Source organism: Microtus oregoni, unplaced genomic scaffold (assembly GCF_018167655.1).
Source record: "Microtus oregoni isolate MIOR12 unplaced genomic scaffold, Mior012 000012F_ref0000307, whole genome shotgun sequence".
In the NCBI taxonomy this organism is placed as follows: domain Eukaryota; kingdom Metazoa; phylum Chordata; class Mammalia; order Rodentia; family Cricetidae; genus Microtus; species Microtus oregoni.
In genome coordinates this window covers 5,715,384-5,741,941 of record NW_024543071.1, presented here as the reverse complement: position 1 = coordinate 5,741,941, position 26,558 = coordinate 5,715,384, and the positions used below count along the sequence as shown (strand labels likewise).

General features: G+C 47.5%; 1 protein-coding gene across 4 annotated transcripts in view; it reads left to right on the top strand.

Moving 5' to 3' along the window:
- Positions 1–25,166, top strand: part of Vti1a (vesicle transport through interaction with t-SNAREs 1A) — a 332,589-nt gene extending 307,423 nt beyond the window's left edge. For all 4 annotated transcript variants that reach the window (XM_041660693.1, XM_041660694.1, XM_041660692.1 and 1 more), the window contains one exon: positions 21,907–25,166. Coding sequence is in view for 2 of the 4 variants with exons in the window: in XM_041660692.1 (XP_041516626.1) it covers positions 21,907–22,000 (94 nt within the window). In the remaining 2 variants the exon portion in view is untranslated. The remainder of the gene's footprint in view (positions 1–21,906) is intronic.
- Positions 25,167–26,558: the final 1,392 nt, after the last annotated feature.

Genomic DNA, 26,558 nt, shown 5'->3' with positions numbered 1-26,558 from the left:
GCAAGGTGCTAGTAAGGGAAAGGAAGAGAAGAGCAGGGGACCCCGGGATAGAAGGGGGATCCCTTCCCAGAGGCCCCTTCCCTACAAAGGCAGCTGTAGAAGCAGAGACCCCTACTCTGAGCCTTGCAGGGGATGCTCTTAGCCCAACATGGCATTTCCTCCTGCAGTGTCCACGGCTGCTTAAGGGTTCATCTCACTCCACCCTCTCCTAGTATCGTCATCGTCTGAGGCTGAGAGAGGTTGCAGTTTGCCCAAGATTATGAAAGTAGGTTCAGCCCTAACTCTGCCTGTCTCTGGTTGGGAGGCTTCAGACAAGACTCATGCTCGGAACCTCATGCTAGGTCTACTCTGGGCTCCTATTGTAACCTGATCAGGATTCTCTCTCTTGTCACACAGTCCCTTCTACTATCATTAACTTAACAGTGAGTCTAACCGTGCCTTAGTAATTACTGACATCAAGAAACTCACCGCTCTTTCCATCTGTTTTGCTCATAACTTGCAAAGCAGTTGTGCCTACAGTTCATGGTGCAGCGGCAGCCCTTGGGGTCAGTAGACAACTCAGCTGGCATTTCCACATGAAATCACGCCTGTTGCATGGTGAGGTCTCAACATCCTAAGTCTTAGAGTCACCCACTTGACTCATCTTGGTGCCTGTGATTGTGTCTGTGGACCCAGGTGCTGCTTGGTTATTGTGAGTCAATATCCTCCGGCTCTAAATCCCACCCTCTGCCTTTCTCTAGAACAATGGACAAATACCTCATTTGTACATCTCAAAATAATGTTGAGCTTTTTGTTATTGTCTCACAACTTCATGCTAATATATAAAATACTTTGCTCATATTCATCCCCTGCCTCACTATCCTCTTATCCCTCTCCCACTCCCTTTGTTCCCAAGAAGGTCCTGTCTTATTTTGGGAGTGTTGTGCATGTGCACATACGTGTTTGTCTGCATTTAGTTAGTGCTAACTTGCAGGAGCATGGATCTGGGTTATTTTCTCTAGCACAGGCCACTAAACGGTGGCCATACCACTAGGCGATATGACTTCACTGCCTCTAGCTCCTAAGGAAGGATGGAAACTCATGGACCCTCCTCCATCCAACTCTTACCAATTACCTATGGTAGAACATCTGCTTAGTATGCAGGAGGCTTCATCCCTCAACAGCAGAAAAGACAGAGCAGGAAGGATAGAGGTCAGGGAGAAAGGGGGCTGTGGAGACCCAACTATAAATATCCCGCTCTATGTAGCTTTATTTCTGTCCTGGCACCAATACAGCCGCATAAGTCTTCCAGCATCGTAACTTTTCAAACCTTGGTCTTGCTAATAGTCTTTGCATTTACTTATTAATTTATGGGCTCACTTTTCACTTCCCAGCTCTAAAACAGCTCCCTGCAATTTTGATGAGGGTTGCATTTAGTTGCCATCCTTGCAATATTGAATTCCTCAAAGCCATTGACATAGAATTTCTTTTTACCTGTTTGAATCTTTAACTTTTCTAAGAAATATGTCATAGATTAAGCATTTGGGCCTTACACTTATTTCATTGAAGTCCTTCCTAAGTTCTGATTCTTTCTGTTGCTGGTGTGAATTGTCTTTATATTAATTTACAGGTTATTTATTGCTAATATACAAAAATGCAATTGATTTCTGTATGTTACTGTCTCCTTTGACCTAGTTCAAGTCGCTGACTAGCCCCAGGAACTGTAGGACTTCATCTACACAGGATTCTGTCCCCCAGAATGATGCGGTTCTGTTTCCTACTTTGCAGATGCAGTGCTTTTTCTTTCCATGCCACGTCGCAGCGGCTAGAACCTCAAGTACAACGTTGCTAGAAGCAGCAAGAACAGGCATCTTCACTAATTCCTGAGCTAAGCCTGTCAGTGTTGTCTGAGTTTCTGTCCTGCCCAGTTCCCACAGTCATTAGGTCCCAAAGAATCACACAGAGGTTTATATTAATGATAAACTCAGGCTTCTTATTAGCTCTTATAACTTATATTAACCCAGTATTCTAGTATATGTTAGCTACATGGCTTGGTACCTTTTACAGCGGGGTAGGTCACATCTTCCTTCTTCAGTGTCTGGACAGGACTGCAGAGGAATGGGCTTCCTCCTTCCCAGAATTCTCCTGTTCTCATTGACCCACTTATACTTCCTTTTTGGTTGTCCCGCCTATACTTCCTGCCTGGCTACTGGCCAATCAGCGTTTATTTAAAACATAATTGACAGAATATAGACAATTCTCCCACACCATGTCAGGCTTTCATCGTTGAGTGTGATGTGAGGTTGTTTGTTTGCGGGACTGGGGAAATCAAATGTTGGAGCGTTCACATATAAGGGAAACAAGGGAACTACTGTACCTCTAAGCTATGCCCTCAGCCCTGTAATATGCATCTCATTAGTTAGACTGGCCTTGAACCCAGAGACCTGCTTGCCTCTGCCTTTGGAATGCTGGGATTAAAGGTGTGCACCAGTTTAGCTGACCCTGTGGGTTTCGGTCTTTAGATACAGCATAATGGGATTCTGTGTTCATGCCACACTATCCTGGCCTTTTCACTGTGGGAAGAGGTTCAATTACTAATATCATTTATTTGCTTATTTATAAGTCTGTTCAAATTTTTTGTTACTTGAATAAGTTTTGGTAATGTGTATATTTTAGAAGTTCGTCCTTTTCACTGAAATTTCCTAATTTTTTTCATGCAGTCATTCAGAATGTCGCCCAGTAATTTCAATGTTTAGGTCAGCGCAGTTGCCCCTCTCACTCCGAAGTCAGCCATCCGTTCTAGCCAACACTTCATAGATTTTCTTCATATTTTCAAAAACCCCACATTGAGTGTCAACATATCTTTTCCCTCTGTTGCCTTCTGCTTTCCATTTAATTGATTTCTGCTTCAATGTTTACTCTTTTTTTTTCCCTACTTCTGTTTGGCTTAGTCTTCTTTTTTTCTAATTTAAAGTGACAGTCTAAATTACTGATTAGAAACTTGCTAATTAGCCAATAAGTTTTCCTCTAAGCTCTACTCTTGTTTCAGCCCACAAATATTCATTTTCATTCATTTCAAAGTATTTTTCTAATTTGCATTATGAATTTTTATAATAATGGATTCTTTAGAAATGTATTACTTGAATGGTGATTTTTCTAATTTCTCTATAATATTGCTCTCTAAATTAGTTCTGTTGTGATTAGAAATATATATATTTCTGTCTTTTTGTTTATTTTTTGAGATGTCTTTTCTGTCCCAGAAGTAGTCTGTACTGAGGATGTGCCCCTGTGCTCTGCTTTTAGTGTGACTTCTACAAAAATCAGTTGATTCAAGTCAGCTGAGAGGATTGAGCAGCCTGTCGCGCTGTTAGTAGGTTTTTGCACTGTTAAGTCAGTTATTGAGAATAAGAATGTAATTTTTGAACTTTATTTCTCTTTTCATCTGGCAGTTTTTGCTTTATAAATGATGAGACTTGTTTGTTAGGTGTATATATCTTCATAGTTGTCATGTCTTCCTGACATGCACTCACACGCACACACACACATACACACACACACACATGCACACGCACACACACACGCACACACACACATACACACACACACACTCACACACACACACATACACACACATACACACACACACTCACACACACACATACACACACACACACACATACACACACATGTTTCCTGTTTCCAGAGTTCTTTCTTTCCTCAAAACCCATGTGCTTTTTTTTTCGAAGATTCGTCTTTGTCTTCTAAATTTGTGTGTATGGCAGTGGTGTGTGTGCACACGAATGCCCATGAAGACCGAAAAGAGGATCGGCCTGGAGCCGGGACCCCTGGCAGTCACAGGCCACTTGCCAGATAAACTTTTCCCGTCAGACACTCTGTTGGGTTCTGATTTGTTGCTTTATTTTTACAGTGATGCAGATAGCTGTCCTACCCTTGGGCAAACACTCCAACTCTGAGCCATACCCCGGTCCCCTACTGTTTGGAGCATTTCATCCAGTGACATTTAGTGTGGTATTTTTGTTGTTGTTGTTAGGTTTAAGGCTGCCATTTTGCTATTTGTTCTCTATATGCCTCATGGCTTTCTTATTTCTTTTGTTTCTCCTTTTCCACTCTCTCCTTCTTAAACGTGTGTGTTACCATTTTAATTGATCATCATTTCCTTAACTGTCGTTTTTGTTGGAATTTGCAGTCTTTGCTCCGTACATTACAGTCTGTATCTGCACAGTGTGTGTGTGTGTGGAAGCCAAAAGTTGCCACTGGATGCCTCTGTTGTTCCAACTTGTTTGTTTGTTTGTCTGTTTGTTTAAGACAGGGTCTTTCATGGAACCTGGAGCTCATCAGTTTGGCCAGGCCAGCTGCCAGTGAGCCCCAGGTACCTGCCTTTTCCTCTTCACTTGTGCCAAGTTGTAGACATGTTGTCTCCAGCTTTGGAGCTTCGACCACATCTCTTCATAGTTCTCTGGACTCTTATACTGTTAAGTGACTTACTTAGACACAAGTATGCACATTCCCAAGAAGGCCAGAGAGGGTGTTGGATCCCCCTGGAGCTGGACTAGCAAGCGGTTGTGGGTTACGATGTGGGTCCTGGGAACTGCATCCTGGTCTTCTGCGAGAGCAGCAAGCGTGGCCACTGAGGCATCTCACCAGCCCTTGTTTCTCTTCTTTAGTTTTGAGCCTGTCTTCCTAGGGGTCACCTCCTTTGTGTACATAGTTAGTGGTTAGGCAGTGATTAGGCAGGAGTCACGCTCAGCACCTCCTGTCTGGTAAATGACCTTCATGTGGGCTGCGGAACACATGTAATGTAGAGCCAGTCCCCCAGCCTGCTGTGACTGTGGCTTCTCACCGCCTCTCTCTGCTGCCCCCCATACATCCTATTTCCTCGTCACTGGCTCTGTGGAGAGCCTTCCCTGCCCTGGCACAGGCTCTCATCCCTAGCATCTCCCTTGGTTTTGGTTGGTCCGTCACTCACAGCAACAACACTGCAGCCTCAGGCTAGCAGGACGGTGGGCTCCCCCTGTTCATTCCCCTATTCACCATAGAATTTGCCACTTGCAATGCTGCTGCTGCTGGCTGTGGGTTTTTCCTTATCAGATCCACCCATGGAATCTCCATGCTAGACAATGATCGTGCTAGCGCACAAGCTAGGGCACAAGATGGGCGTCCTCGCTCAAAGTCCTGCCAAGAGCTTCTGAATATGCACTGTTACATTTCCAGCTGGGTTTGCACCTCCAGTCTTCCTCCAGAGATCTGCAGGAATGATCTTCACAAGTGGCCATTTCCTATTTGTTGTAAAGGGAATGTGTGCCAACCTGCCTCTTCAGTCATGACTGAAAGTCTCCTTGCTAGAGAGACTCTTGCCACTGTGTAGACAGGATCTGTAGAAAGTCTTTAGGACAGGAAAGACCTCATCCTTGGCTCCTTATGGATCTGGGGTCCTTGTTTTCCAGCCTTCCAAGGCAACCTCCCTACGCATCAGCTCAAGAACTTCCTCAAGTGCCCCATGAGTAATGGCCTGCTGCCCATTGGCCCATTCCTCCACCATCGAGAGTTTCCCTGCTGTTGTTCTATGCCCATCTGCACCCTCCAGCTTCCAGTCCATGAGACCCACCCAACAGTAACAGACAGGACCTGATTTGAGCAGAATTCCTTAAGAAAAAAAAGCCCCCGTCATCAGCTTGTTTCCCTTTCATTTACCTCTATCATCTGGGAATACATAAGAGATAGTATCAGGCCCAACAAAAGGTCCATTCTGATATTATTTTCAGATTTTTGTCTAGACAGAGAAGACTAAGAGCTTGGATATCAAAAATACCTACCATGAAAAACAAGAAAGATGTGTTTGCTGGAAAGCCAGAGGGGTTAGTACCGCTCATTCGTTTCTCCATATATATGAAGAAAAGAAAAAGTTTAAGCCCCACCACCCACTCATCAGGTGACTGGAGACTCTAGCTGCAGAAATATGCTGCAGGCAGAAGTTCGGAAAATCCCAGAAAGTGCTGAAAACATCTCTAAACAAGGTATTTTTCTTCTGCACCTTTCTTGCTAAAGGTCCCAATTGCTGCCAAGAAAACTAGTGAGAATGTTAGCTGCCAAATAAAAAATTTATGACAGTGTTTGGCAACGGACGATCTCGTTGCTTGTTTTCTGTATTTCCACGAGGCATTTGAAGGCAGTCTCTTTTTTCCTTCCCCCCTAAGTCCTCCATATACGCTTTGGGTGCGTAAACCTTACTGATCACTCTTCTGAGCCTGTTCTCCAATAAAAGAGCAAACTCTTATAAAGTAGGATTAAACAATATAACTTTCTTCCCCTTCAGTAACCTCTGAAAGTGAGGAAGCAGCCTTCCAATGGAATGTGGAGCAGAAGAGGGGGAGAGGGGTGCAGTAGAGGAGGGGGAGTGGGGTGCAGTGGCTGCTTGTTAGAATAAACACATCCACAAAATGGAGTAAGAACCCCCTCTGTTAGCAAGAAGGCTCTTCTCCGTACAGTAAACCCTAGCATGTTTTGAACCATGCAAACCCCAACATCTTCACGCATAAGGAATGAGGGGGCCAAGGAACAGAAGTATTATCCCCAAGGTCACAGTCACACACTGCAGCCCTTCTGGACTAAAGCCTGGCTCTCATCTGGGTACCAGGGTACCTCTCACTTTGCAACTCATCATTGGTTTTGTTTGTTGATATTGCACACACACGGGGGGAGGGGGGAGAGAGAGAGAGAGAGAAAGAGAGAGAGAGAGAGAGAGAGAGAGAGAGAGAGACATAACTCTCATGGCATATTTTATGAGAATTGGAATTCCTGGCTCTTTCTGAAAACTGTAACATTTGTTTTTCTAAAACTGCAAAAATCTAACACATTAAAACTGAATCAGAATACATCAGCGACTACTACTAAGATGGTGTTGCCCATGGGTACCAATTAAGCCTCTTGGCTAACTGGGGAATGTTTCCGAGTCTCTAAAATTGGAGGAGGGGCCTCTATCTAGACAGAGGTGTCTCTGAAATGAATCCGGGTGTTAACAGTAGTGCTTATAGTGCTAACCTGGGTTTATCCATCCAAAGCGGTTACTATACAAGGCCTGCAGTTGAGAATTCATGCTGTCTAGCAAGCATCCCAGCATTTGAACCTAGCCAGAGCCTGTGTGGCATCCTTCCCTTGACTGGTTTCCGTCTAGAGTGTATGCCGCAGTATCTCAGTGATGCAGGGGTCCTGGCTGAGCTGTGGCTGCCATTCTGCTGCAGCTGTGTTAAGGAAGGGAGTTCAGTTTGACGCAAAGTGCTGCAGACAGAGCAGGGGTAAGCAGATTATTTCCGACAGCGTTAGGAGGTAACCGGAGGAAGATTAGTTCGACATGAGGCAGCTATCATAAGCAAATTAGAAAAGCTCCCCAATTAGGAGAAGAGACCCGGGTTTGTGCTGTTTATGATCTTCGGCTGAAAGGCAAAGTGTCCGTGTTATGGGCTGCAGGCTTGATTTAAGTTGAAATGTTGGCATTTCCTATCAGCGTATGTTAGCATCTGAGGCTGTGTACAGCCTCACAAATGAAGTAAATCCCCGCTCTTGCTGCTGACTGCTCCCTATTCTCGGGCGCTATAGATTGGGCCATGTTCTTCCTTGGCCCTGGAATAATCTCTGGGGCATATTATAATGTTTCTGTGCCGGGGGTATTCGACATGATTCCAACACTCCACACTTAATCTCCCTTGTTTGTCTCGGGGAACCAGTGTAGTGAAAAAGTCCTGAAAATGAAGCTCGCAAAATGCCAGATACTGCAAGATAATCAGAAACTGAAAAATCTCTCCCTTGGTTGCACAACTGAAAATCGGCACCCAGCCGTGTGTTCACAAGCAGGGTGAAGCTTGTCTGCTAAACTGTTGGCTGTTCTCCAACAGGAGGCAAGACTTTGCTTCTGAGGCCCCCGTGCGGGTGACCAGGCCATCCATGCCCTCCACAATGGCCACATAACTACTGTTCTTCTGCCAGGTCCTCTCTGTTCTCTCTTGCTTCTTGACTTCTGCTGTTTGCAGTCAAGGAATGTGGGGTGAAAGCCTGAGCAGAGACCCCGCCAAACTCTACTGAGAAGACCTGATATTGTCATTCTTATTTTTTTAAGACCTAAAATATATTTCAAATGAGGTTTTATTTTCCTAGATTTCAACGGCTCCAATGAGAATCTATTTTGTAGTGTTTTTGTTTTTTTAATGTGTTTACTATGTTTGTTTACTGACATTCCTGGGGTTCTTTCATGCTAGGCAAACACTTTTTTTTTTTTTGCAATTGCAAACTGCAATGAACTGTAAAATCTCTATGCTCCTATCACCTAAACATAATCATCGCACATCTCAAGTATGTCTTTCCAAATAATGTTTCACATTTATGCATGTGTTTTCTTTTGCTAAAATTGGGGTCTTAGAATACACGCTAACAAGTGGAACCTTAACTGTTTGCTCTGTGACTGGGGTATAAGCCTTGTATGCTCTGGGAATCAAGAATGAACTTGTTTGGTTTGTGTAGTGGTCTTGCACACTTTTTTTGGACAGTCATCAGTACCTAAGTGGCCTTTGCAGCGGTTCTCAAGGCACTGATACCACATCCTCATTATCACCAAATGTAACAACAGTTGCCTTTCTCTGTTCTTATGTGTATGTTCTCATCCAGACATCCTCGGAAGCCTCGAAGTGGGGGAGGGGGGAGGACAGACATCGCTATTCCGAACTTTATTCATAAATGCAAAGTGACCCAGTCGAGAGCAGGGTGTGGCCTGTGCAGTCAGATCTGGTTTGGGATGTCCAGCAACTCTGCCACTGACTGTCTGAGTGGCGTTGGACTTGCTAGCCCCCCAAACCTCTAAAGATTAGAACAGCATGCTTTTATCAGTGTCGCTATGACAATTAGATGAACTCGTATGAAGTGCTTAGGGCAGAAGAAGGGCGTCCCCAAATACAGTGCACAGTGCGCACAGACCCGCAGGTGTCAGGCGCTGTGGCGGAACCTTGGCTCACTGCTGTTCTTGTGACCTGGGACCACTTCCAGTGAAACAGTCTCACTTCTTACAAAGTCATCCTTGCTGCCAGGACATAGGTCACTTGACAGGCATGGGCAACTTCTTGGAAAAATGGCTACTCTGAGTACAGCCCACCACCAGCAGACCCTTAAAGATGTCTCTTTGGGACTGAGAGGAAAGTTCCTGCAGCCAGGCTTCTCTCGCCAGCTAATTTGCTCGTTCTCGATCAGCTAAACCATCAGTGAATACATTGATCTTTTTGTATTTTCCTTCCCACTTTGCGGTTCTGCCTCAGCTAGACCTAAGATTTCTCTGAACCAGATGGGCAGAATTGATTTTTATTAGTTCCCCGGCCTTGTGGAAAATTATCTCCTGAACTGGTTTTTATGGGCAGACTCAAAGCACAGCACAGGGTGCAAACCAAGCCGGTAGCAGTCAAAACTGTTGTCTGAAATGCCTTCAGACTGCAAGGCTGAGTTGATTGCACCAAACAAGAGCTTGCGAGGCGGAGGTGTGCCATCCTGCTCATTATCACTGGGAAGGGGAGCCGAAAAGCCGGGGAAAAAATTAAATTTTAATAATGCCCATGATATTTTCTAAATCTTTCCTGACAGAAAGACTCTCATTATTTTTATCTGTCTCCGAGTGGGTTCTTTTAGAGGCATCTCAGAGATGGCCTCAGCTTGATTGTTTCCCGGGTTTTAAAGCGTCCGCAGAAGTGTCTATACAGAGAGACATACACTTCAGATTGTTCAAGGAAGGGGCACAATGTGCCAGCATTTCAGGGAGTGTCTTTGCAGCCAGCATGGGCTAGGGATGCCTTCAGCTTTCACTAACGGGGTCCACACTGCTGTCAACACCCCAAAGAAAGGGGTCTCCATATCGACTACAGTTGGCTGTGACATGAACCCAGGACCTCGCACCCCTGCCCAATTGTCCCAGGGTTTGAGTACATTCTAGAAATTGCCCCATGCTGAACTCCAAAGAATTTTCGAGAAAAAGGTAGGAAGCCTTACTGTCTTGCTGAGTGAGAATGCTGGCTTTCCATGTAACCCATGGTGCAGAACTGTTGAGTATATGAGAGAAACTGAGACCTGCTGCATTAGAGCAGACAGCCTACAATGATGGGAATTCCATTTGTTATCTTTATAGTATCTGGGCCCTAAAAGACTATATAACTATTTGCCAAATATATATATATTTAAATAAATATATATATATATGGGGGGTGTATTTAGGCAAATAGCTATATATTCGTGTGTGTGTGTGTGTGTGTGTGTGTGTGTGTGTGTGTATAACATAATGAAAGCACAGATATAGAAAATGAAGCCAGGACTGAGGCCAGTACCTACACTGTGCATGTGTGAGTATGGACCACAAACCTATCCCCAGGCAGCTAACTCAAAGGGAGATGGATTCAGCTCCTTGAATCAATATCTGTAAGATAAAACTCAGATCTTTCTCCATAGGACACATGCTGAGTTGGGTAATAAATGGCGTCCTCGAGTGTCCTTAGAGGGGATACAGTGAGTCCCACTGGTAGCTTCTTCTGCTCTTGGCTCCTCTGTGGACCGAGCCGAACGAGAGCATGTGTGCGACCTGGTGTGAATATCCAGAACGGGCTTGACTGCTCCTAAGGAGACTCTAGATGGTCCCTCGCCCCTCCCCACCCCACACCCCGGTCCTCAGGCTTCTCGGTTAGTCCTTTCTGTCAGCAGACCTTGGACGGGTCTGCCAGCGTTCATTAGAGCCCAGCTTGACATCTAGTAGCCAGTGGGGTGCAGAGTTCACCCTCCATTGTGAAGATGAAAACTAGGGCGCTGGAGGGAAGAGTCCCCAAAGAACACCAGAGAGTTGGCATTTGCACCTAGCAGGATGCTTTAACTCAGTCCCACAAATGTCCTTAGAATTGATCCCTGGTTCTACTTTAATGCAGCAGACTTGGGGCCGCAGAGTGTGCAGAAGCAGCTCCTGTCAGCTCGCTCTCTCCAGGTGTGTCCTCAGAGAAGCCTGGGTCTCTTTGTTACCTTAGAGATAGAGAAACAGGGACACGGATTTCTCGACAGACACGGATAGAGGCAATCTTGCAAACTTTCTTTGCCCCTCAGCGTCAGTAGAGACCCCTTTTACCACATTTCATAGAAGGTGAACAGCCTGCTGTTGGAAATCACCAGCTGGCTTTCTCCAAGCCAAGACCATGTGAAGGTCAAAGGGGCTGCTGATGTACCATCTGGGCCTGACCTCGGCCTGTGCCTCTCCTGACCTTGTGAGTGCCTGCAAAGGCTACACAGGCTGGTTTGTGAATACTAGAGACCTCTCCCCGGCCTCTGGCATGCAGTTAAAAACTGCTTATGGGCTAAGTTTGGCTACTTTCAGTCCTTGACCGGGTTACTGATGCTCATACACAGGTTGGCCTCTGGCTTCTGAGAGCCCCAGGGTCAGGAGGGCTGGGCCTCCGGGCTCCTAGAGGGGAAGCCGGGGCTGCTGCACAGCCTCCCACCTTCTCTCAGTTTGTTCTCAGTCATCATTAGGAGTCTCACAGAAGGCGCACCGTGTGTCTGTATGCCCTGCAGGGGTGCTCTGCTTGGCCACTCAGTTCAAGAAAGTGTTGACTTAGTTACCAATATTTAAAATGTGACATTTTGTAGATTAGGTAATGTGGCTCCCAAGGTAAGAGCAATGCCCACTCTACAAACAGATGTGGTCTTGACTTCTCTGGAGTCTGAGCCTAGGGCTGTCATAACAGGAGCTGAGGGGTTGCTTCTCAGGGACCAAGTGTGGGTGGGACACCCCTCAGGCACTCCCTTGCAGGGTACTCAGCAGGATCTGGAAGGCTGAGAAGCACCAAACCTGTGGGTGTGGAGGACCAGGGTCACCCCAAGAGTGGGTGTCACCTTCTCCCTTGGTGGTCCTGAGCCATCCAGAGTGGGGGGTAGCTAATAAATGCGAGTCACTGGGAAAATGAAATGACATCATGAATGCATCCCAAATCAGAAGAGGCCTCTTTGAGGACACCCCCTGAAGATTTCCCCAGCCCCACCATCCTTTCCCATGACACAGTGAGGACAGCCTGTTCCCCAACTGGCTTCTTCTTCCCCCAGTTTCAGCACTCATGCTGAGTTGCATCTCCAGCAGACCTGAAGCCTTTCTGTGCCACAGCTGCTCACCTATAAAGCTAGGCAGAAGTAATTTTAACATTCACCCTTGTGAGAAGACACTAGAGAGCTGCCTCAGAGGACAGCTGTCATCCCCATGCTCATCCCTCGGGTGTTCAGAACTGGAAGAGATGAGTGACCTTCCTTACGAAGCTCAGAGGACACACCAGTGTGCTGCTGAGTGAAAAAATAAAAAAAAGAACACACTATGGCGTAAAATCAGGATAGCATCTTAATTTACCGTGTATTTACGTTAGACACTGAGGAAAGAACTGGTTGGCTTTGGTTAATGGTCATACTGTATGTATTATAGGCTAAGAGTCCATGATCCAAAATCATCTATCTGAAACTTAAATGTCAATACTCAGATAGGTTCAGATTCCACAACATTTCAGATTTTCACATTAAAGATATTCAACTGGTAAGAGCTGTATAAATATTCCAAACTCTGGAACACTTCTTGCTGCCAGCTTGTCATGTAAGAATACTTTAGCAGAAACTGGGAAGACAGACCTCAGGCCTCATCCTTTAAAGAACTAAGGGGAGAGCAGACTGAGAAAGAGCATAAGACCGCCTGGTGTGATGGCGCACACCTTTAATTCCAGCACTTGGGGGATAGAGGCAGGCAAAGCTCTGTGAGTTCAAGACCAGCCTGGTCTGCATGGAGGATCTGTCTCAGAGACAGGATGTCTTCTAAACTGAGCAGTCTGTGTTTCATGAAAAAGATACTGTCCGTGTTCCTCTGCTTTTCTCTCACAGCCTCAGCCTGGAGTGTGAGACCAGGTACCCCATGGCATTCTTCCTATTATGTGGAGGTGGGGACTGTGGACAAGATTCAGTTTGCCATCTGTGGGGTTTGAATGAGAACATCCCCATAGGCTCTGGCAATTGAACCCTTGGTTCTCAGTTGGGGGCACTGTTTGGGAGATCTAGGATGTGTGTAGCCCTGCTGGAGGAAGGACATTACTGGGACTTAGAGGTTCCAGGAACCTTTTACCACCCCTGCCCACTGTCTCTGCTGCTTGCTCGTGGTTCACAATGCAAGCTCCTAGCTGAGGTTCCAGCCACCACACCTCTGCTTCTGCTCTGCCTCTGTAGACTCCAACCCCCTGGAGCTGAAAGCCCAGGTTAACTCCTCTATAAGTGACTAACACGTAGGATTGTCTGTAGAGGAGGAGTGTCCCCATTACACAAGACTGGTCCCTGGCCTCTGAGGAGTTTACCTTGGACACGTCCACCAACCTCTCAGGGCTCCACTGTTCTCTCCTCAACGTGAAGTATCTAGGCCTAGACCTAAAGCCCTTTGCCAACTCCAACAATCTGCAAGCCTGGAAGGGGCTGCACACACCTTGCCTTTCTGGAGCGTCGTTATTTAATTCTCTTCGAGCCCCTTCCAAATCCTTTGATGGGAGCAAGCTGCCTTGATCCTATGTGGAACTGGTAGCCAGCAAAGCTGCTCTCCCGGCCTCCTGCTGTCACCAAGTCCATATTTAAGAATAGCAGTGGCCGTGGCACCCAGGCTGCGGTCTGATGTACACATTTGGCAATGCAGAGCTTGATGTAGCTACACATCACTGATCAAAACCCCTTGGACTTATCAGTGTGTCTGACAGGTACTCGTTGGCTGCCTTCCCGGGCTGGGGAGGGATCTCCAAGCCAGCCAATGGGACATCCTCCCTTCCCTTTTGATGTTGATGCTCCCACCTTGGCGACAAGGCTCAGCCCTGCTGGGGAGACTGACAACATGAGGCCCCACTAGACAGCAGCCTGTGGGAACAGCAGCCTGGTGAGCCGAGCAGGCGCACACTCCTCACCTGTCCCTGCTTCCCCACCAGCCCCTGGAAGTTTCCCAGGCAGCTTTCCGGTCTCTGGCAACTGGAACCTTTCGTTTGCCCCGAAATGGCACCGCCTTTTAGAGAACTGTTTGCCAACTGCTCATGCATTAAAAGGCTTTACCCCTCAGTGCTTTAAAAACCTTCATCCCCGATGGCTGAGGAGTCAATTGGCATTGTTTGGGAAGAAACAAAGTCAAGTGTCACGGAGTAACTTGCTTCAGGTCACTCCAGGCAAAGCCAGGATTATGGGCACATGGCAGATTGCCCTAGCCCTGGCTTGACTAATTACTGCCTTTGTTGTTAGCCTGTGTCACCGATCGCTCATCCTAGTGCCCAAAGCTCACGTGCGGTAGGAACTCTGGTTCCCTGTCTTCTTCACAAGTACTTGGTCACACTTGCCACAGCTCTCAGTGTGGCTTCTGTGACATCCAGGAATGGCTGTGTTCTCTAGTGAGAGGGGGCGTGTCTCAGTAGCTTGTCCTTTGCGGCTTGGGGTGGGCAAAGCAAAGCAATGGGGCACAGCACACTGCCCATTCTCTGTCCCACAGACTGATATGGTTTTACACTCTTATGTGATTGAAAAAGTTCAAAACAAATAATTTTTGTTACTGGAAGATCATATGGAATTCAAACTCGTATATTCCTAAAATTCTATTGTAATGCAGACCATTTTCATTTATGTCATGACTACTCTCTGCAAGAGCAAAGTTGAGTAATTGTGACAGAGACTATTATTTGCACGGCTGAGAGCATCTAAGTTCATATGTGGAACTTCGAACTTCTAGTACCCCAGTGACCTTCCTTGACTCTTCCTCGTGACATCTGCTGAGGGCATGCAAGAACAGGGTTGTTCCCCTAATCCAATGTAGCTGTGTTATAAAAAATTGAAATTTATCTATAGTCTGCACATACAAAGAAAACCACACAAGGAGCGGTGTGGGGAGCAGAGGATGTAGCTATTAACCAAGGACCCTCAAAGATTGATAACAAGCCACCAGAAGAGAGGAGTGTACTCAGAACAGTCTCCCCGGAGGCTCAGGAGCCAGCGCTGACAGCACCCAGACTCTGGGTTTATGACCTTCAGAGCTACAACATAAAGATTTCTAGCAGGTCTGAGGAATGTTATACCGGGGCAGTTTCATCAAATTATTATGGTTACTGTCTGGCCCTCTGCAGAACAAGCCTGCAGCTTCCCAATAAGCTTCGTAGAATTTGGGAATGGAGTCTGAGCCCAGTTGGCTCCCTGGATTCCTTTCTGGGGAACTCATTTGTGTCTCCAGCTATAAAAACCTGTCCCTCCTCGGGGCTCTTCGATCATAGACTATGTCAAAATTGATGTCAGCACATGTGAGCTCTTAACTGCTGGTGATGGCTGGAAAGGCTGGCCCTCCTGAGCTGTGTCGGGCATTCTAGACTAGTACTGGGCCGGAAGAAGTGGGTTCTAGATCAGAGAGGAAGAATGCTTAGTCTTGAGTCCCTAAGTGCTCAGGCTGCGCGTAAAGCTTCCAGAGAATTCTCTCAGCACTGCCTGTCCTTTAGGGAAGGATCTGAGATAAATCCACTGTAGGGTGCAGGGAAGGAATGGTGCCATGGGAAACCATCATGATGTCAAAAACAAGGTCATGGGTTCATGTGCTGGCTTCATAATTTCCAGGGCTGCCAAAGCAACAGGCCTTAAACTAAGTGACTTCAAGCACCAGAAATGGTTTCTTGAATAGTTTCAGAGCCTTCAAGTCTGAAGCCAAGAAGTTACCTGGACCATGCTCTCTTCAAAGAATACAGCCTTCTGTGCCTTTCCTAGTTTCTGGTGTGGCAGGCATTTCTTGCTTGTGGTAGCATAGCTCCAGTTTCTGTCTGTGCCTCCATGGCTTTATTGCTCATGTCTGCCTGTGCACTCCATTGATTCAAGGACACATGAATGCCTTGAAACCAGATTATTTCTTTTCAAAATTCTTATTGAAGATCCTTCTTCCAAATGAGGTGACCTTGTGAGCTTCCAGGTGGAATGGCTTTGGGGATGGGGGGGATACCATTCAGTAGAGTCCGTATGGTTATGGTTGAAAGCCGTAATTCCCAACTAAAGTTGCCCACATCAAAAGGGAATTGCTGGTCTATAACTGAGATGCTTAAATGTGACCCTTCAGGTGTCAGGCTCTCAGATCCAGGGGTTGGCATGATGTCTTTAGCATTTCATCTCTTTTTCTTTGTCCACTGGCAGGTGACATGCTTCTCTCTAGAAGCATGATTGGAATCGTCTTCAGTAGCCCCAGGCTACCATTGGCCCTGCAATCAAACCCAGTAAAGGGGGACTGTGCTTCTCTCTTGGTTCTCTAGGGGAATCCCCAGCAGACTATGTGGTGTTGACTAAGGTTTCTGTCCCACCCTGTCCCACAGCCATTTAGCCCCAAAGAAATACACAGAGGCCTACATAAATTACAAATTTATTGGCCTATTAGCTCAGGCTTTTTATTAATTCTTATAACTTATATTAGCTCATAATTTTAGTCTGTGTTAGCCATGTGGCTTGGTACCTTTTTCAGTGAGGCAGTCACACCCTGCTTGTTCTGTGTCTGGCTTCCTCTCTGGGTAATGACTACAGACTAAAACTTTCCTCTTCCCATAATTCTCATTGCCACGCTTCTACTTCCTGCCTGGTCACTGTCGCCCTGCCTATACTTCCTGCCTGGCTAACTGGTCAATCAGCATTTTATTAAAAATAATACAAGTGATAGGATAAAAGACCGTTGTCCCACAGCAGCGTGGTTTGGGTGTCAGACCAGTTTTCGAACACATGTTTGTGCAAGAAATGCAGAGTTATAGTTGGTAAGGTTTGCCTGGGTCGTGTTCCACCTCTGGAGCCAAGATGAAGCCCACCCAAGGCAGCTCCAAGGGATGGTAGTTGGTGTGCCAAGCCCCATGCACCCCAGCAGGTGAGGCACTGCGGGCATCCCTACCTGACAGTGGCCAGTAGCTGATCCTTACATTGTGCTTGTGTGCAAGAAACCCTTAGGGGTCACAGTACGTCTCCCGGATGGCCTCAATTCTCAGTCTCCTAGGCTCACATGACACACACACACACACACACACACACACACACACCCCGCTTCACAAGTAGCTAGAACTTTGTGCGCCTGTATTGCCACACCCTGCTCAAGCTCCCCCCCCCCCCCCCCCAAACATCTCTGCCAAGCTCTGTGTCAGAGGGATACAGAAGATGAAAGAGATTCAAGCTGCGGAAGGGCCACTTTTTACCAGAGAAAACTTCACAGAGACAGAAAGGCAGATGCCTGTGTGGCTAGCGATGTGGGAAGCAAAGCACAGGGAAATCCAAGCTGGAGACTGCACGGGCCGGAAGCCCTTATTAGAAGGTGCCCCGGATCAAAGACTTGGTGTGGAGCAGTGACTCAACCTAATGTGCCTTTTGGTTACGAATAATAGAAGACCCAAATCAAACAATCTTGAAAAATGAAGTTAATTTATTTTTTCATATTACTCAAAGTTCAAAGGAAGGGTGGCTTGCTATAGAAGTTTATCTTACCTTCAGGGTGGGGTCCTGGTTGTCTCCCTTTCATGGGCCAGCTTGTTTCTTCAGCTGACTTCCTCATGAAAATAAAATGGCTGCCACAGATCGAGGCCTGACATCAGCATCCTAAGCTGTCTGGGTGACTAGTCTTCACAGCAATGGCGGAGATTCCCTCTGCTGGGCTGGCTCTACCTGTGGAGCCAAGGATGGCATGAGGCGTGGCTGCAGTCCTTACCTGTGACTCTCGGGATGCAGAGTGGCCTAAGCAGTTTGCGGAGGAGAGCACATAAGGACACCGTTGCCCAGGAGCTCTCAGCAGCCTTGGCCCAACTGAAGAAGCTCCTGGTTTTCAGTGAGAAGCTTCTGGTCAATTGGACGCAGAAAGAGTCCGGCTCTAAACTGGCAAGAGGACTGAGCGGGTGACAGCGCTGCCAGACCTGCTGAGCTGAGGTCTGGAAGGAAAGAACCCTCTCCTCTATGTTGTCCTCTAACCTCCACATGGACAGAGAGAGAGAGAGAGAGAGAGAGAGAGAGAGAGAGAGAGAGAGAAATTAATTTTAAATTCTATTTATTTAAACTTTATTTTTTAAAAAAAAACAACTTTTCAAGATAAAGAGACCAAAGTTAATCTTCAAGGGAGGAATTATGAGCTGTCGTCCAACCCTGACTTCCAGGATGTATGCGCTCCAAACTTTAGTGTGCTTGGGCGGCCCCTTCCTTGACTGAGAAGGCAGTAGTTATGCTGAAGTAACAGGCAATCCCCAGACCTCATCACCTTAGAATCCAGGAGAGGCCACGGGCAGTGATCCTCTGGATGATAGCCCTGGGGTGCAGGTCCTATGTCCTGTCACTGCCATCTCTGGAATACTCTGGCTGTCCATCAAAACAGTGAGACAGGAGTCCATCCCGCTAGAGGATGGAATGCTGAAAGTCAGTTTCTTTTTCGTGGGAGCAACAGCTTGCTGCCTTTTTTTTTTTTTTTCATGAATTCCAGTGGCCAAAGCAAATCCCATGCTAATACACAGCACCAAGGACCAGGTCAGGGTGACAGGTGCTGGATGCAGAGGAGGACGCAAGCATCTAAAGAAGAGCCATGGGGAGAGCCAGCTACAGTGCAGTCTCTACGCCCCCTCACTCTGATCAGGTGGCTGCCTGCCTCCTTCACTTGCACCAGCCTTCTATGATTCTGCATGCCACACACCAGAGCCTTTTCCAGAAGGGGAGGAGACTGGCAATGGAAGATTAACCGCTCCCTGGGTTCCACACAGGGATCAGCATTTTCAATAATACTGTGTGAGTTTAACCTCAAAGTAAATGGTTAATTCATCTTATATCAACAGCACTGTGATTCATAATGTAAACTTGGAGAATTTTTGATGTTTCGAGCCCACATTCCTTTTAATTTGCCTCTGCATTCTTTTAAAGCCACAGTCTGCTCACTCGGTGAATGCAGCATGCAAATCCGGGTTTCTGCCCAGAGGCGATTTAGCCTGGCTGCTTCAGTAGGCGTCTTTCAAGTGTATACTCTTTCTTAAATTATTTACTGGGTAAACACACTTTGCATTTTCAAAAGGGAGATTAAGACTGCTTGCTCCTGGCCTGCTGGAACATCAAGGCCCCTTACCCAGAGTTAAGAGCAAGTTATTGGGGCTGCCCCCAAACTTCTTTCCTGGCTTGCTAGCTAGCAGCGCTCCTTGACCTCGTTGACTTTTCTGACTCCTCCCAGCTCCACAACCCTGCACCTAGCTCCGCTGGCCAGAGCAATAGGGATTGCCCAGCAGCAACGGCCAGGAACTCTTCTCCAGGGTTCTTCATAGCTAGAGTCTGCCACTGCCAGCCTCTCCCCGTCTCCCTGCCGGCTCAGTCCTGTGCACTCAGGTGCATCATTTTCTCTTCCTAGAAAACCATATTTGCCCGAGTCCTTTGCAGCCTGAAGCTGAGTTGATGGCCCTGCCTGTCGGGCTGACACGCGGCCCTCTACCCTCTGCTCTCTTTGTCTCAAATGTCTGGCAGCCCTTTCTGTAGAAGCACCGGTGTCTTCCACCAGTGCTCACCCATGAGCCTGGATGACCAGTCCTTCCTCCAGCTGTCTGAGAGGGCCCTGTGATAGCTCCATCTTTAGGGGCCCGCTTCAACCTTCACCTTCATCCTTTCCTACCCTGACATTTTCCTGTCAGCTGAATTTGCCCAGATATCTCCTACATCCTCCTTAGAAGGGGATGATTACAGTCCCCAAGGGCCACAATCTGTCATTACATTCCTGAGAGAGTTAGTTCTCTGTCCTGCTCCCAAGCTCTAGCCACAAGCTCTAGAGGTGAATTCTACATACTCTGTACAGGCAGACGCACCAGAGCAGCGGACAGCTGGTGTCAGGGACACCCGTGGGCATAGGTCACAAGGCAGACTCACCAGAGCAGTGGAGAGCTGGTGTCAGGGACACCCGTGGGCACAGGGAAAGCCTAGTTAAGAACAGCTAAGACTTGGAGATGCCTGTGGTTTATTTTGTTAACATTTTCCAGATAAAACCAGTAACCCCATAGGGACACTTCCTCTGTGTCCATCTTGGATGCTTGGGGCTCTCATCCCACAGAGACAGACAGCTGTCACCCAAGCTGTACAAGAGACGCACTGCCACCCAGCCCACGCTGTACAAGAGATGCATTACCACAGGTTACCCACAGCAGAATTGGCTATGTTTTCATGCTTTGAATGTGTGTTACTGCCGAGATTCAGTTTTGCCGATTTCCTTTGTAAATCTGACGTGGGTGACCGTGGTAACTAGAGATCTGAACAGTGACTTCAGCAAACAGAGCTGTGGGGGCCATTCTGAGGACCTGCCTCCTCCCTTCCAGGGAAAAGGAGAAAAACCAACTGAGTTTTAAATGAAGCCTAAGTAGTACCAGTCCGTGTTTCTAATTAGCCGCACTTTAGAAAGCTGTGCGTCCTTCTTGTTTGCTTGTGGGGTGGGACAGAGACTCCGTCCTGCCTCCTGGGTAAATAGGGCCTGTTGAGTCTGAATTAGCTGTCATCACAGAAGAATTAATGTGGGGTACAGGCTTTCTGGTGGGACAAGAAGAAATAAACAAGATGGATCTTCCCCGAGCCTCGTGTGATGAATGAGGACAGGGCACACCATTCATCTCCCGCGAGAACAGTGGACGTGGACACTAAAGCAGCTTTGCGGAAGACGTGTCAGCAAATGGCCGTCATTTTGTAACCTGTCAGGAAGACAGGGGGCTATCCTGTTAGGGGACACAGGGGAGTCACTCTAATGGGATGGTGCCCACCCATCTGTGAAGAGGGAAGGGTGGGTGAGGAGTATGCCACCCAAACCGCAACCTGAAGTCATCCTCCATCCCAGTCGCAGGGACCCTGCTCAGTGGAGGCCTGACTCATCCTCACACGCCCCTCCCCGGGGAAGGCCCTGTCCAGGGGCCCCGTGTGCATGTGAGGACAGGACTCCGCATGGGCCTCTGAGCAGGTGGGGTGGAATTGCTGCAGGCTGGAAGCCGGGTGGGCAGCCAGCTAGACGGCCAGCCTCTCTGAGTTTCTATTTCGGTGCGCTCTGTGAGAGCAGCGAGCGTGGGCGAGGCTGTGTGACCCAGGTTCCCTTTGAACGGTTCAACAAAGCATTGTGGTGTGCGACCTCTTTTCTCAGAATGAGGTAACAAATTATGAAATCACTTCAGCGGAAGCGCGCTGCAGGCATCCGGAGCACGCGTCTCCTCTGCTTGTCTTTCTGAGGTCAGCATCGGCAGAGCTGGGCTCGACCAAGGGACCAGCATCCCCCAGAGGGCCCACCCACAGCCACTTGCCAGGCACCTAGAGGACTTTCCGTTACTCTCATTTCCATCCTTTGACTCCAGGGAGCATATGTAACGTTTCCTCCTAGCCTGACGAAGCCATGAGCCACACTGACAGGTGACGGCTTCACAACCTAAGCTGCAAGTTTGACACTTGCTTCTTAATCCTCTCCTCTCCCTGCTAAGTCTCTCACTTTTCCTGAGGTATTTTTGTTCAGGTAAGTACCTCACTGACATATATTTCTTTGGAGTCTTTTCGTTTCACGGGAAACACTGGAGGAAAAAAAGTGAGGTTTGTCTGACATGCTAAATTAGGAAGAGATGCTCGCATAGGGCCCTTGATCACTTAAAGAGGCTACGTGATGCCCAAATGTTGGAAAGCCCTTGGTTCCCCTTCACTTTGGGCAAGCATTCTATGTGGAAGTTGTTCATAGACCTGGAAGCTCTGTGTGTGTGTGTGTGTGTGTGTGTGTGTGTGTGTGTGTGTGTACCTGCCAGGCTGTAGTTCTTCAGCCAGCTTGGCTTGGGCAGTATTTGTCAAAATGCTGTTCATTTATCCGTGTGCATTTTTCTTCTCTCTTTCCCACAGAATCATCCAGAACCGCATCCTGCTCGTCATCTTGGGGATCATCGTGGTCATCACCATCCTGACCGCCATCACTTTCTTTGTCAAAGGGCACTGATGCATCTGCTCTCCCTTGATAAACAGTGATCTTGTCTTGTTCGGAGTAATTAAGACAAAACGGTCACATGAATCATTCTGTTGTGTTGACAGGCCCCGGGTGACCCTCTGTCCCTCCCTTGCCACTGTTGAGCTGGAGCACAGAGAGTGTAAAGATGTTTCTGTCCCCATCTGCATGTGGGTTGATTTCCTTTCTGAGGTTGGTCTTTGCCCAGATTTGTCGGGTTTTTTAATAGGTAAAGGTGAATACTTATTTGCCTTTAGGTAACTTCATCTGCTGTCCAAAATAGCTTTGGTGACATTCTTCCTTGCCTTGTGGACATGCCTGGGGTCATGGCTGGAGAGAGGACATGATGACTCAGGCACAGAAGCCTCTTTGTGTCACGTACCTCTCTTTACCAGAAAGGTTTCTGTGATGTCCATGGATAACATGCCAGAAAAATCAGAGGCCAGCGCCCGTGATCAGTTCCAGAGGTCAGCCCCATCCTTCCTGGCATAGTGCGCACAGCCATCTTGCCCAGACAACTTTATTGCAAAGAAGAAGATTCACTGTCAGTTGCACAAGAAATTGACTTAGCACTTTCCGTAGCTTTTTAGTATGTGTGTGTGCGTATACGTGTGTGTGTGTGTGTGTGTGTGTGTGTGTGTGTATTCACAAGGAAGAATATTTACTCACCTTCCCCAAATGCCATAGTTTCCAGACTCTGCCGGCAATGTGAGAACTGGCACAGTATTTAATTGTGACCTCCTCTTCCCTGCCTGTGTAAGCATTTCTGTATCTTCTCTGCTTTAATATGTGCTCAGTCAGCGGCCATCCTCCCTCGTTCATGCAGATGGTCTGAGAAGGTTCTGTCCACCTCCCATCCAGCATGAGGATTTCAGAGAGCGTGAGCAGGACTCCTCCGCTGTGGGCATTTAGCCTGTGGTGATGAAATGGGAGAGCGCTGTAGGACAGTCCACTAGGCAGACCTTGGTGGGAAGTGTCCCCTCACCTCCTCCCGCAGTGTCGAACTGCTCGGGTTTTCCCAACGACCATCAGCAAAGCCCTCCTGGGTTCTCTCTACATTCAGACCTCTGTCACACTCCGTGACTTTCTTCCCTCTCTTTCTGCCTGAGGTAATGGGAATTGTGAGTCCATTTGTGATCAGGCCTAAATGTTGCCCAAGCTGAGGTCGTTTTCCCTCCAGTCATGAGCAAAATGTGTTTTTCTTAAGACTTCATAGGCATTTACAGGTCTGTACTATTGTTTTTAATATAATTGGAAGCTTTGAATTTTTGAAAAGCAAGTCTTTTCATAAAAGATGCTAACCACCTATACTCATGGAGCAAGATCATACTATATTTGATCTCCCACCACACACACACACACACACACACACACACACACACACTCATACTCCAAAGAGAACCATTATAGAGTAGACAGGAAATACAAAATCCACCAGAGAAATTGTGCTTGTGTAAACAGGCTGGGGCCTGTATGTGTTCAGATACATCATTTATTATTGTGTAAATAAAGGTGTAGTGTCTGTGTCGGAAGGGTGGGATTTTGGGCGACCAAAGTGGTACAGCCGTGGAGAAGGGCCGGAAGCTGTGCTGACTCTTCTGCCAGCTAAAGGGACCAGCTCAGAATCAAGAAACTTTGATTCTGATCACTGAATTCTGGGCAGCCTAAATGTAAGAAAGAACCCATTAAAAGCACGGAGACAACCCACCAGTCTCTGCTGATGCTGGTGAAGTAGACCGATGGCTCTGGTGGCCTCCAGAAATGGGGTTCCTCAGTTAAGGGTATTCCGAGTTCTAAGCTGTCTTTCCCACCTGCCCCCACCTTCCAGTCCCCTTCTTCCCAAGGCCACCTAACAAGCAGGGTGGAGCCGAGCACGGGCACTTGCTGGCCCCGAAGCATTTCACTGAAGCCTGCCTTGTTCGTGCAGAAGCAGAAGACCCGAGAAGCAGGCATTTGCTGTTCACCTCTCACTGGCTTTCTCTGCCAAGTTCCCTTTTGCTGCTGCCAGTGATTTGGGAGTGGAAACCTGTGAACATACAACCTTGGACCCAGCAGCTCCATCACATCCTGACCAGCTCTGTCCTCCTGGCGCCATGGGAAGAATTGGGGCTGGGGCTGTACTCCCCTCCCTCCCTCCCCCTCCAGGCCAGGAAGAGTGTGTGAACATGGAACAGGTGCCTGTGTGTGGAAGGTTCTAGGTTCCTATTCTGTAGACTTCAGTTGTTGAATATTTCTGAAGTTGGGAGCCTTTGTTTCCGAGTGTGTGGGAGGTAGGGGAGGATGGCTGACAGCACGGAGGAAGAGGAGGAGGAAGCCCTCGCCATATAAAATTCATGCAGACTAAACAGTTTCTGGGACAGTATAAATAAAGCGGATGCAACCTCGCTCCAGAATCAAAAGCAATTTAATTAAAGTCTCTTAAGTTGTAAAGAGTTTTAAATGTTCCGTGTTGAAGGCGGATGCCTGCAGATGCACTGGGCCTGACGTCAGTGGCCAGGCCTGGGCTGGGAGGCCATTTGCTATTCTGTTTCAGGCAGGCTGGATTGTCTTATTTTGGAACCAGCTTGGTGGGGGGTTTGCTTTGCTACTGCTTCTGAGCCCTGAGCTTCAAAGACTGAAATTAATGGCGAACAAAATTGTGCGGCTCTGGCCGTCCCATGCGGGGCATGCCCGTTGAGGGTTATCATTAAGTAAAGAAATAAAGAGGGGGGAAGCCTGCCTGCTCCAAAAACCTCATCAGATAATGACCTCAGTGATTGGGTTTTCATTACCAAACAGCATCCAGAGATTATCAACTCGTGGAAGAAGGGAGGAGGGAAAGAAAGGAAGAGGCAAGCACTGCCTTTCTCTCTCTCTCTCTCTCTCTCTCTCTCTCTCTGCACATCTTTTCTTTAAAACTGTCAGATCATTTCAGTATTTCAAATCCGAGGAAAACAGCCTGCCTGCTGCTGTATTTGAAGTTGTAATGGTGTCAAAAAGTCACGACTGACTGACAGCCGTCAGTCCCAGAGGGGCTCATTAAATCATAAAAACTTGACAAGGAAATAATTGCGCATGGCCAGCGACTTGGCGCCTGTTTAGACGGTTTTATTGTCTTTCATTATCGGTCCCCGCCATTACGTTCATTAACAAATTGCATTAAACAACTGTTAAGGGCTAATGATTTGTTTATCGCTTTTTTCTATTATTATTATTTAAACATTAGCTGTGTCATGCGGTACCCAGCAGCCTCTTGCCATCATCTGACTGAATCTTCTCCACTCCGAGCCCTGGGTACCGCTGGAATATGAAATAGATTATTCATTACACTCCTCTTTGCCGCTTATTTGGTTTCATGTAGTGTCTTCCACAGAGAAAGATGAAAACTTGTCAAAAATAGGTTATATCTTATTCGAAGGGGCAGCAATAGCAGCAGGTACAGGCACACTTTAATATTTAATTAAGGTTGATGTTAGCCCCTTTAAATGACTTCAGCTGTAAGTTATATTTAAATGCAGAAGAGAAAAATAATTGTTCTTAATTTGCAACCTGTTCGGCAGGCATTCTTCAGTGGGCTCGCTGGAAATTTAGAAGGGAATTTTTAAATAATGAAATTTCTCGTCATAAATATTTATCGTCGTTTGTCTACGTAGCTGGGAATTAAGCACAAGTGACGATTTCCTCATCACTTCGGTGTGAACCGCAGCCTCCCCAGGCACTCCATGCTCGGGAGAAGAGGTGGTAAAATGTGTCTGGAGGAGAAGGCCCACAGCCAGGGACCATGGGTTGTCTGTGGCCCACACTGCTTTCAAAGGAGCGGCTGAGTCCCCAGCCCAAGGGCCTCTTGCCTTCCCCTTCGGCTGAGTGTGTGCTTGGGAGACTGGTCTGCAGTAAGGGGAAACAGGCTTAAAGAAAGCTGTGTGCGCCCGGCTGGTTGGCACAGAAAGGTGTGCTGCGGGACTCTGTGTCGCCAACTGAAGCTCATTACAACCCCTGCTTCGATAATGGGTGACAGGAGCAGCCCCGTGCAGGGACTCAGCCTCCTCCCTTCTCCTTTCTTTGACATGCCATTGGTGACTTGATCGGCCTTTCCATGACTGCGACCTCAAGGGGCCAGAGAGGACGGAGCCCAATCATGGTCATCTGAAACCAGAAGTCCTGCCGTGTCCCCTTGTTGTATCTGATCACCCCTCTGTTTAGTTTATGTAACTATGGAAACCACAGTCTCAGGGCCGGGTACTCTGGCAAAGGCCAGGGACAATAGTACCTTTTCTCCATCCTGTCCCTGGTCCCCCGCTCCCATCCTAAACGGGCAAACCCCAGATGGTCCTGCAGGAGTCATGAGCCAGCCAGGAGGCGTCAGGCCTCGTTCACGTCTCCTTGATCACTGTGGATGTCGAAACAGTGTCCATACCTGGGTCTGGAGGGCCTCCGGGCTCCGGTGATGAGAGTCCATGTTAGTCACATGACAGCTCACCTCCTGTCAAGGGACCTCCACACCCCAGCAGAAGACAAGCTCGAACCATTTTTCCAGTGGGAAGGAAGAGTGTGTGGTTAGCCAACCCCTACTGAG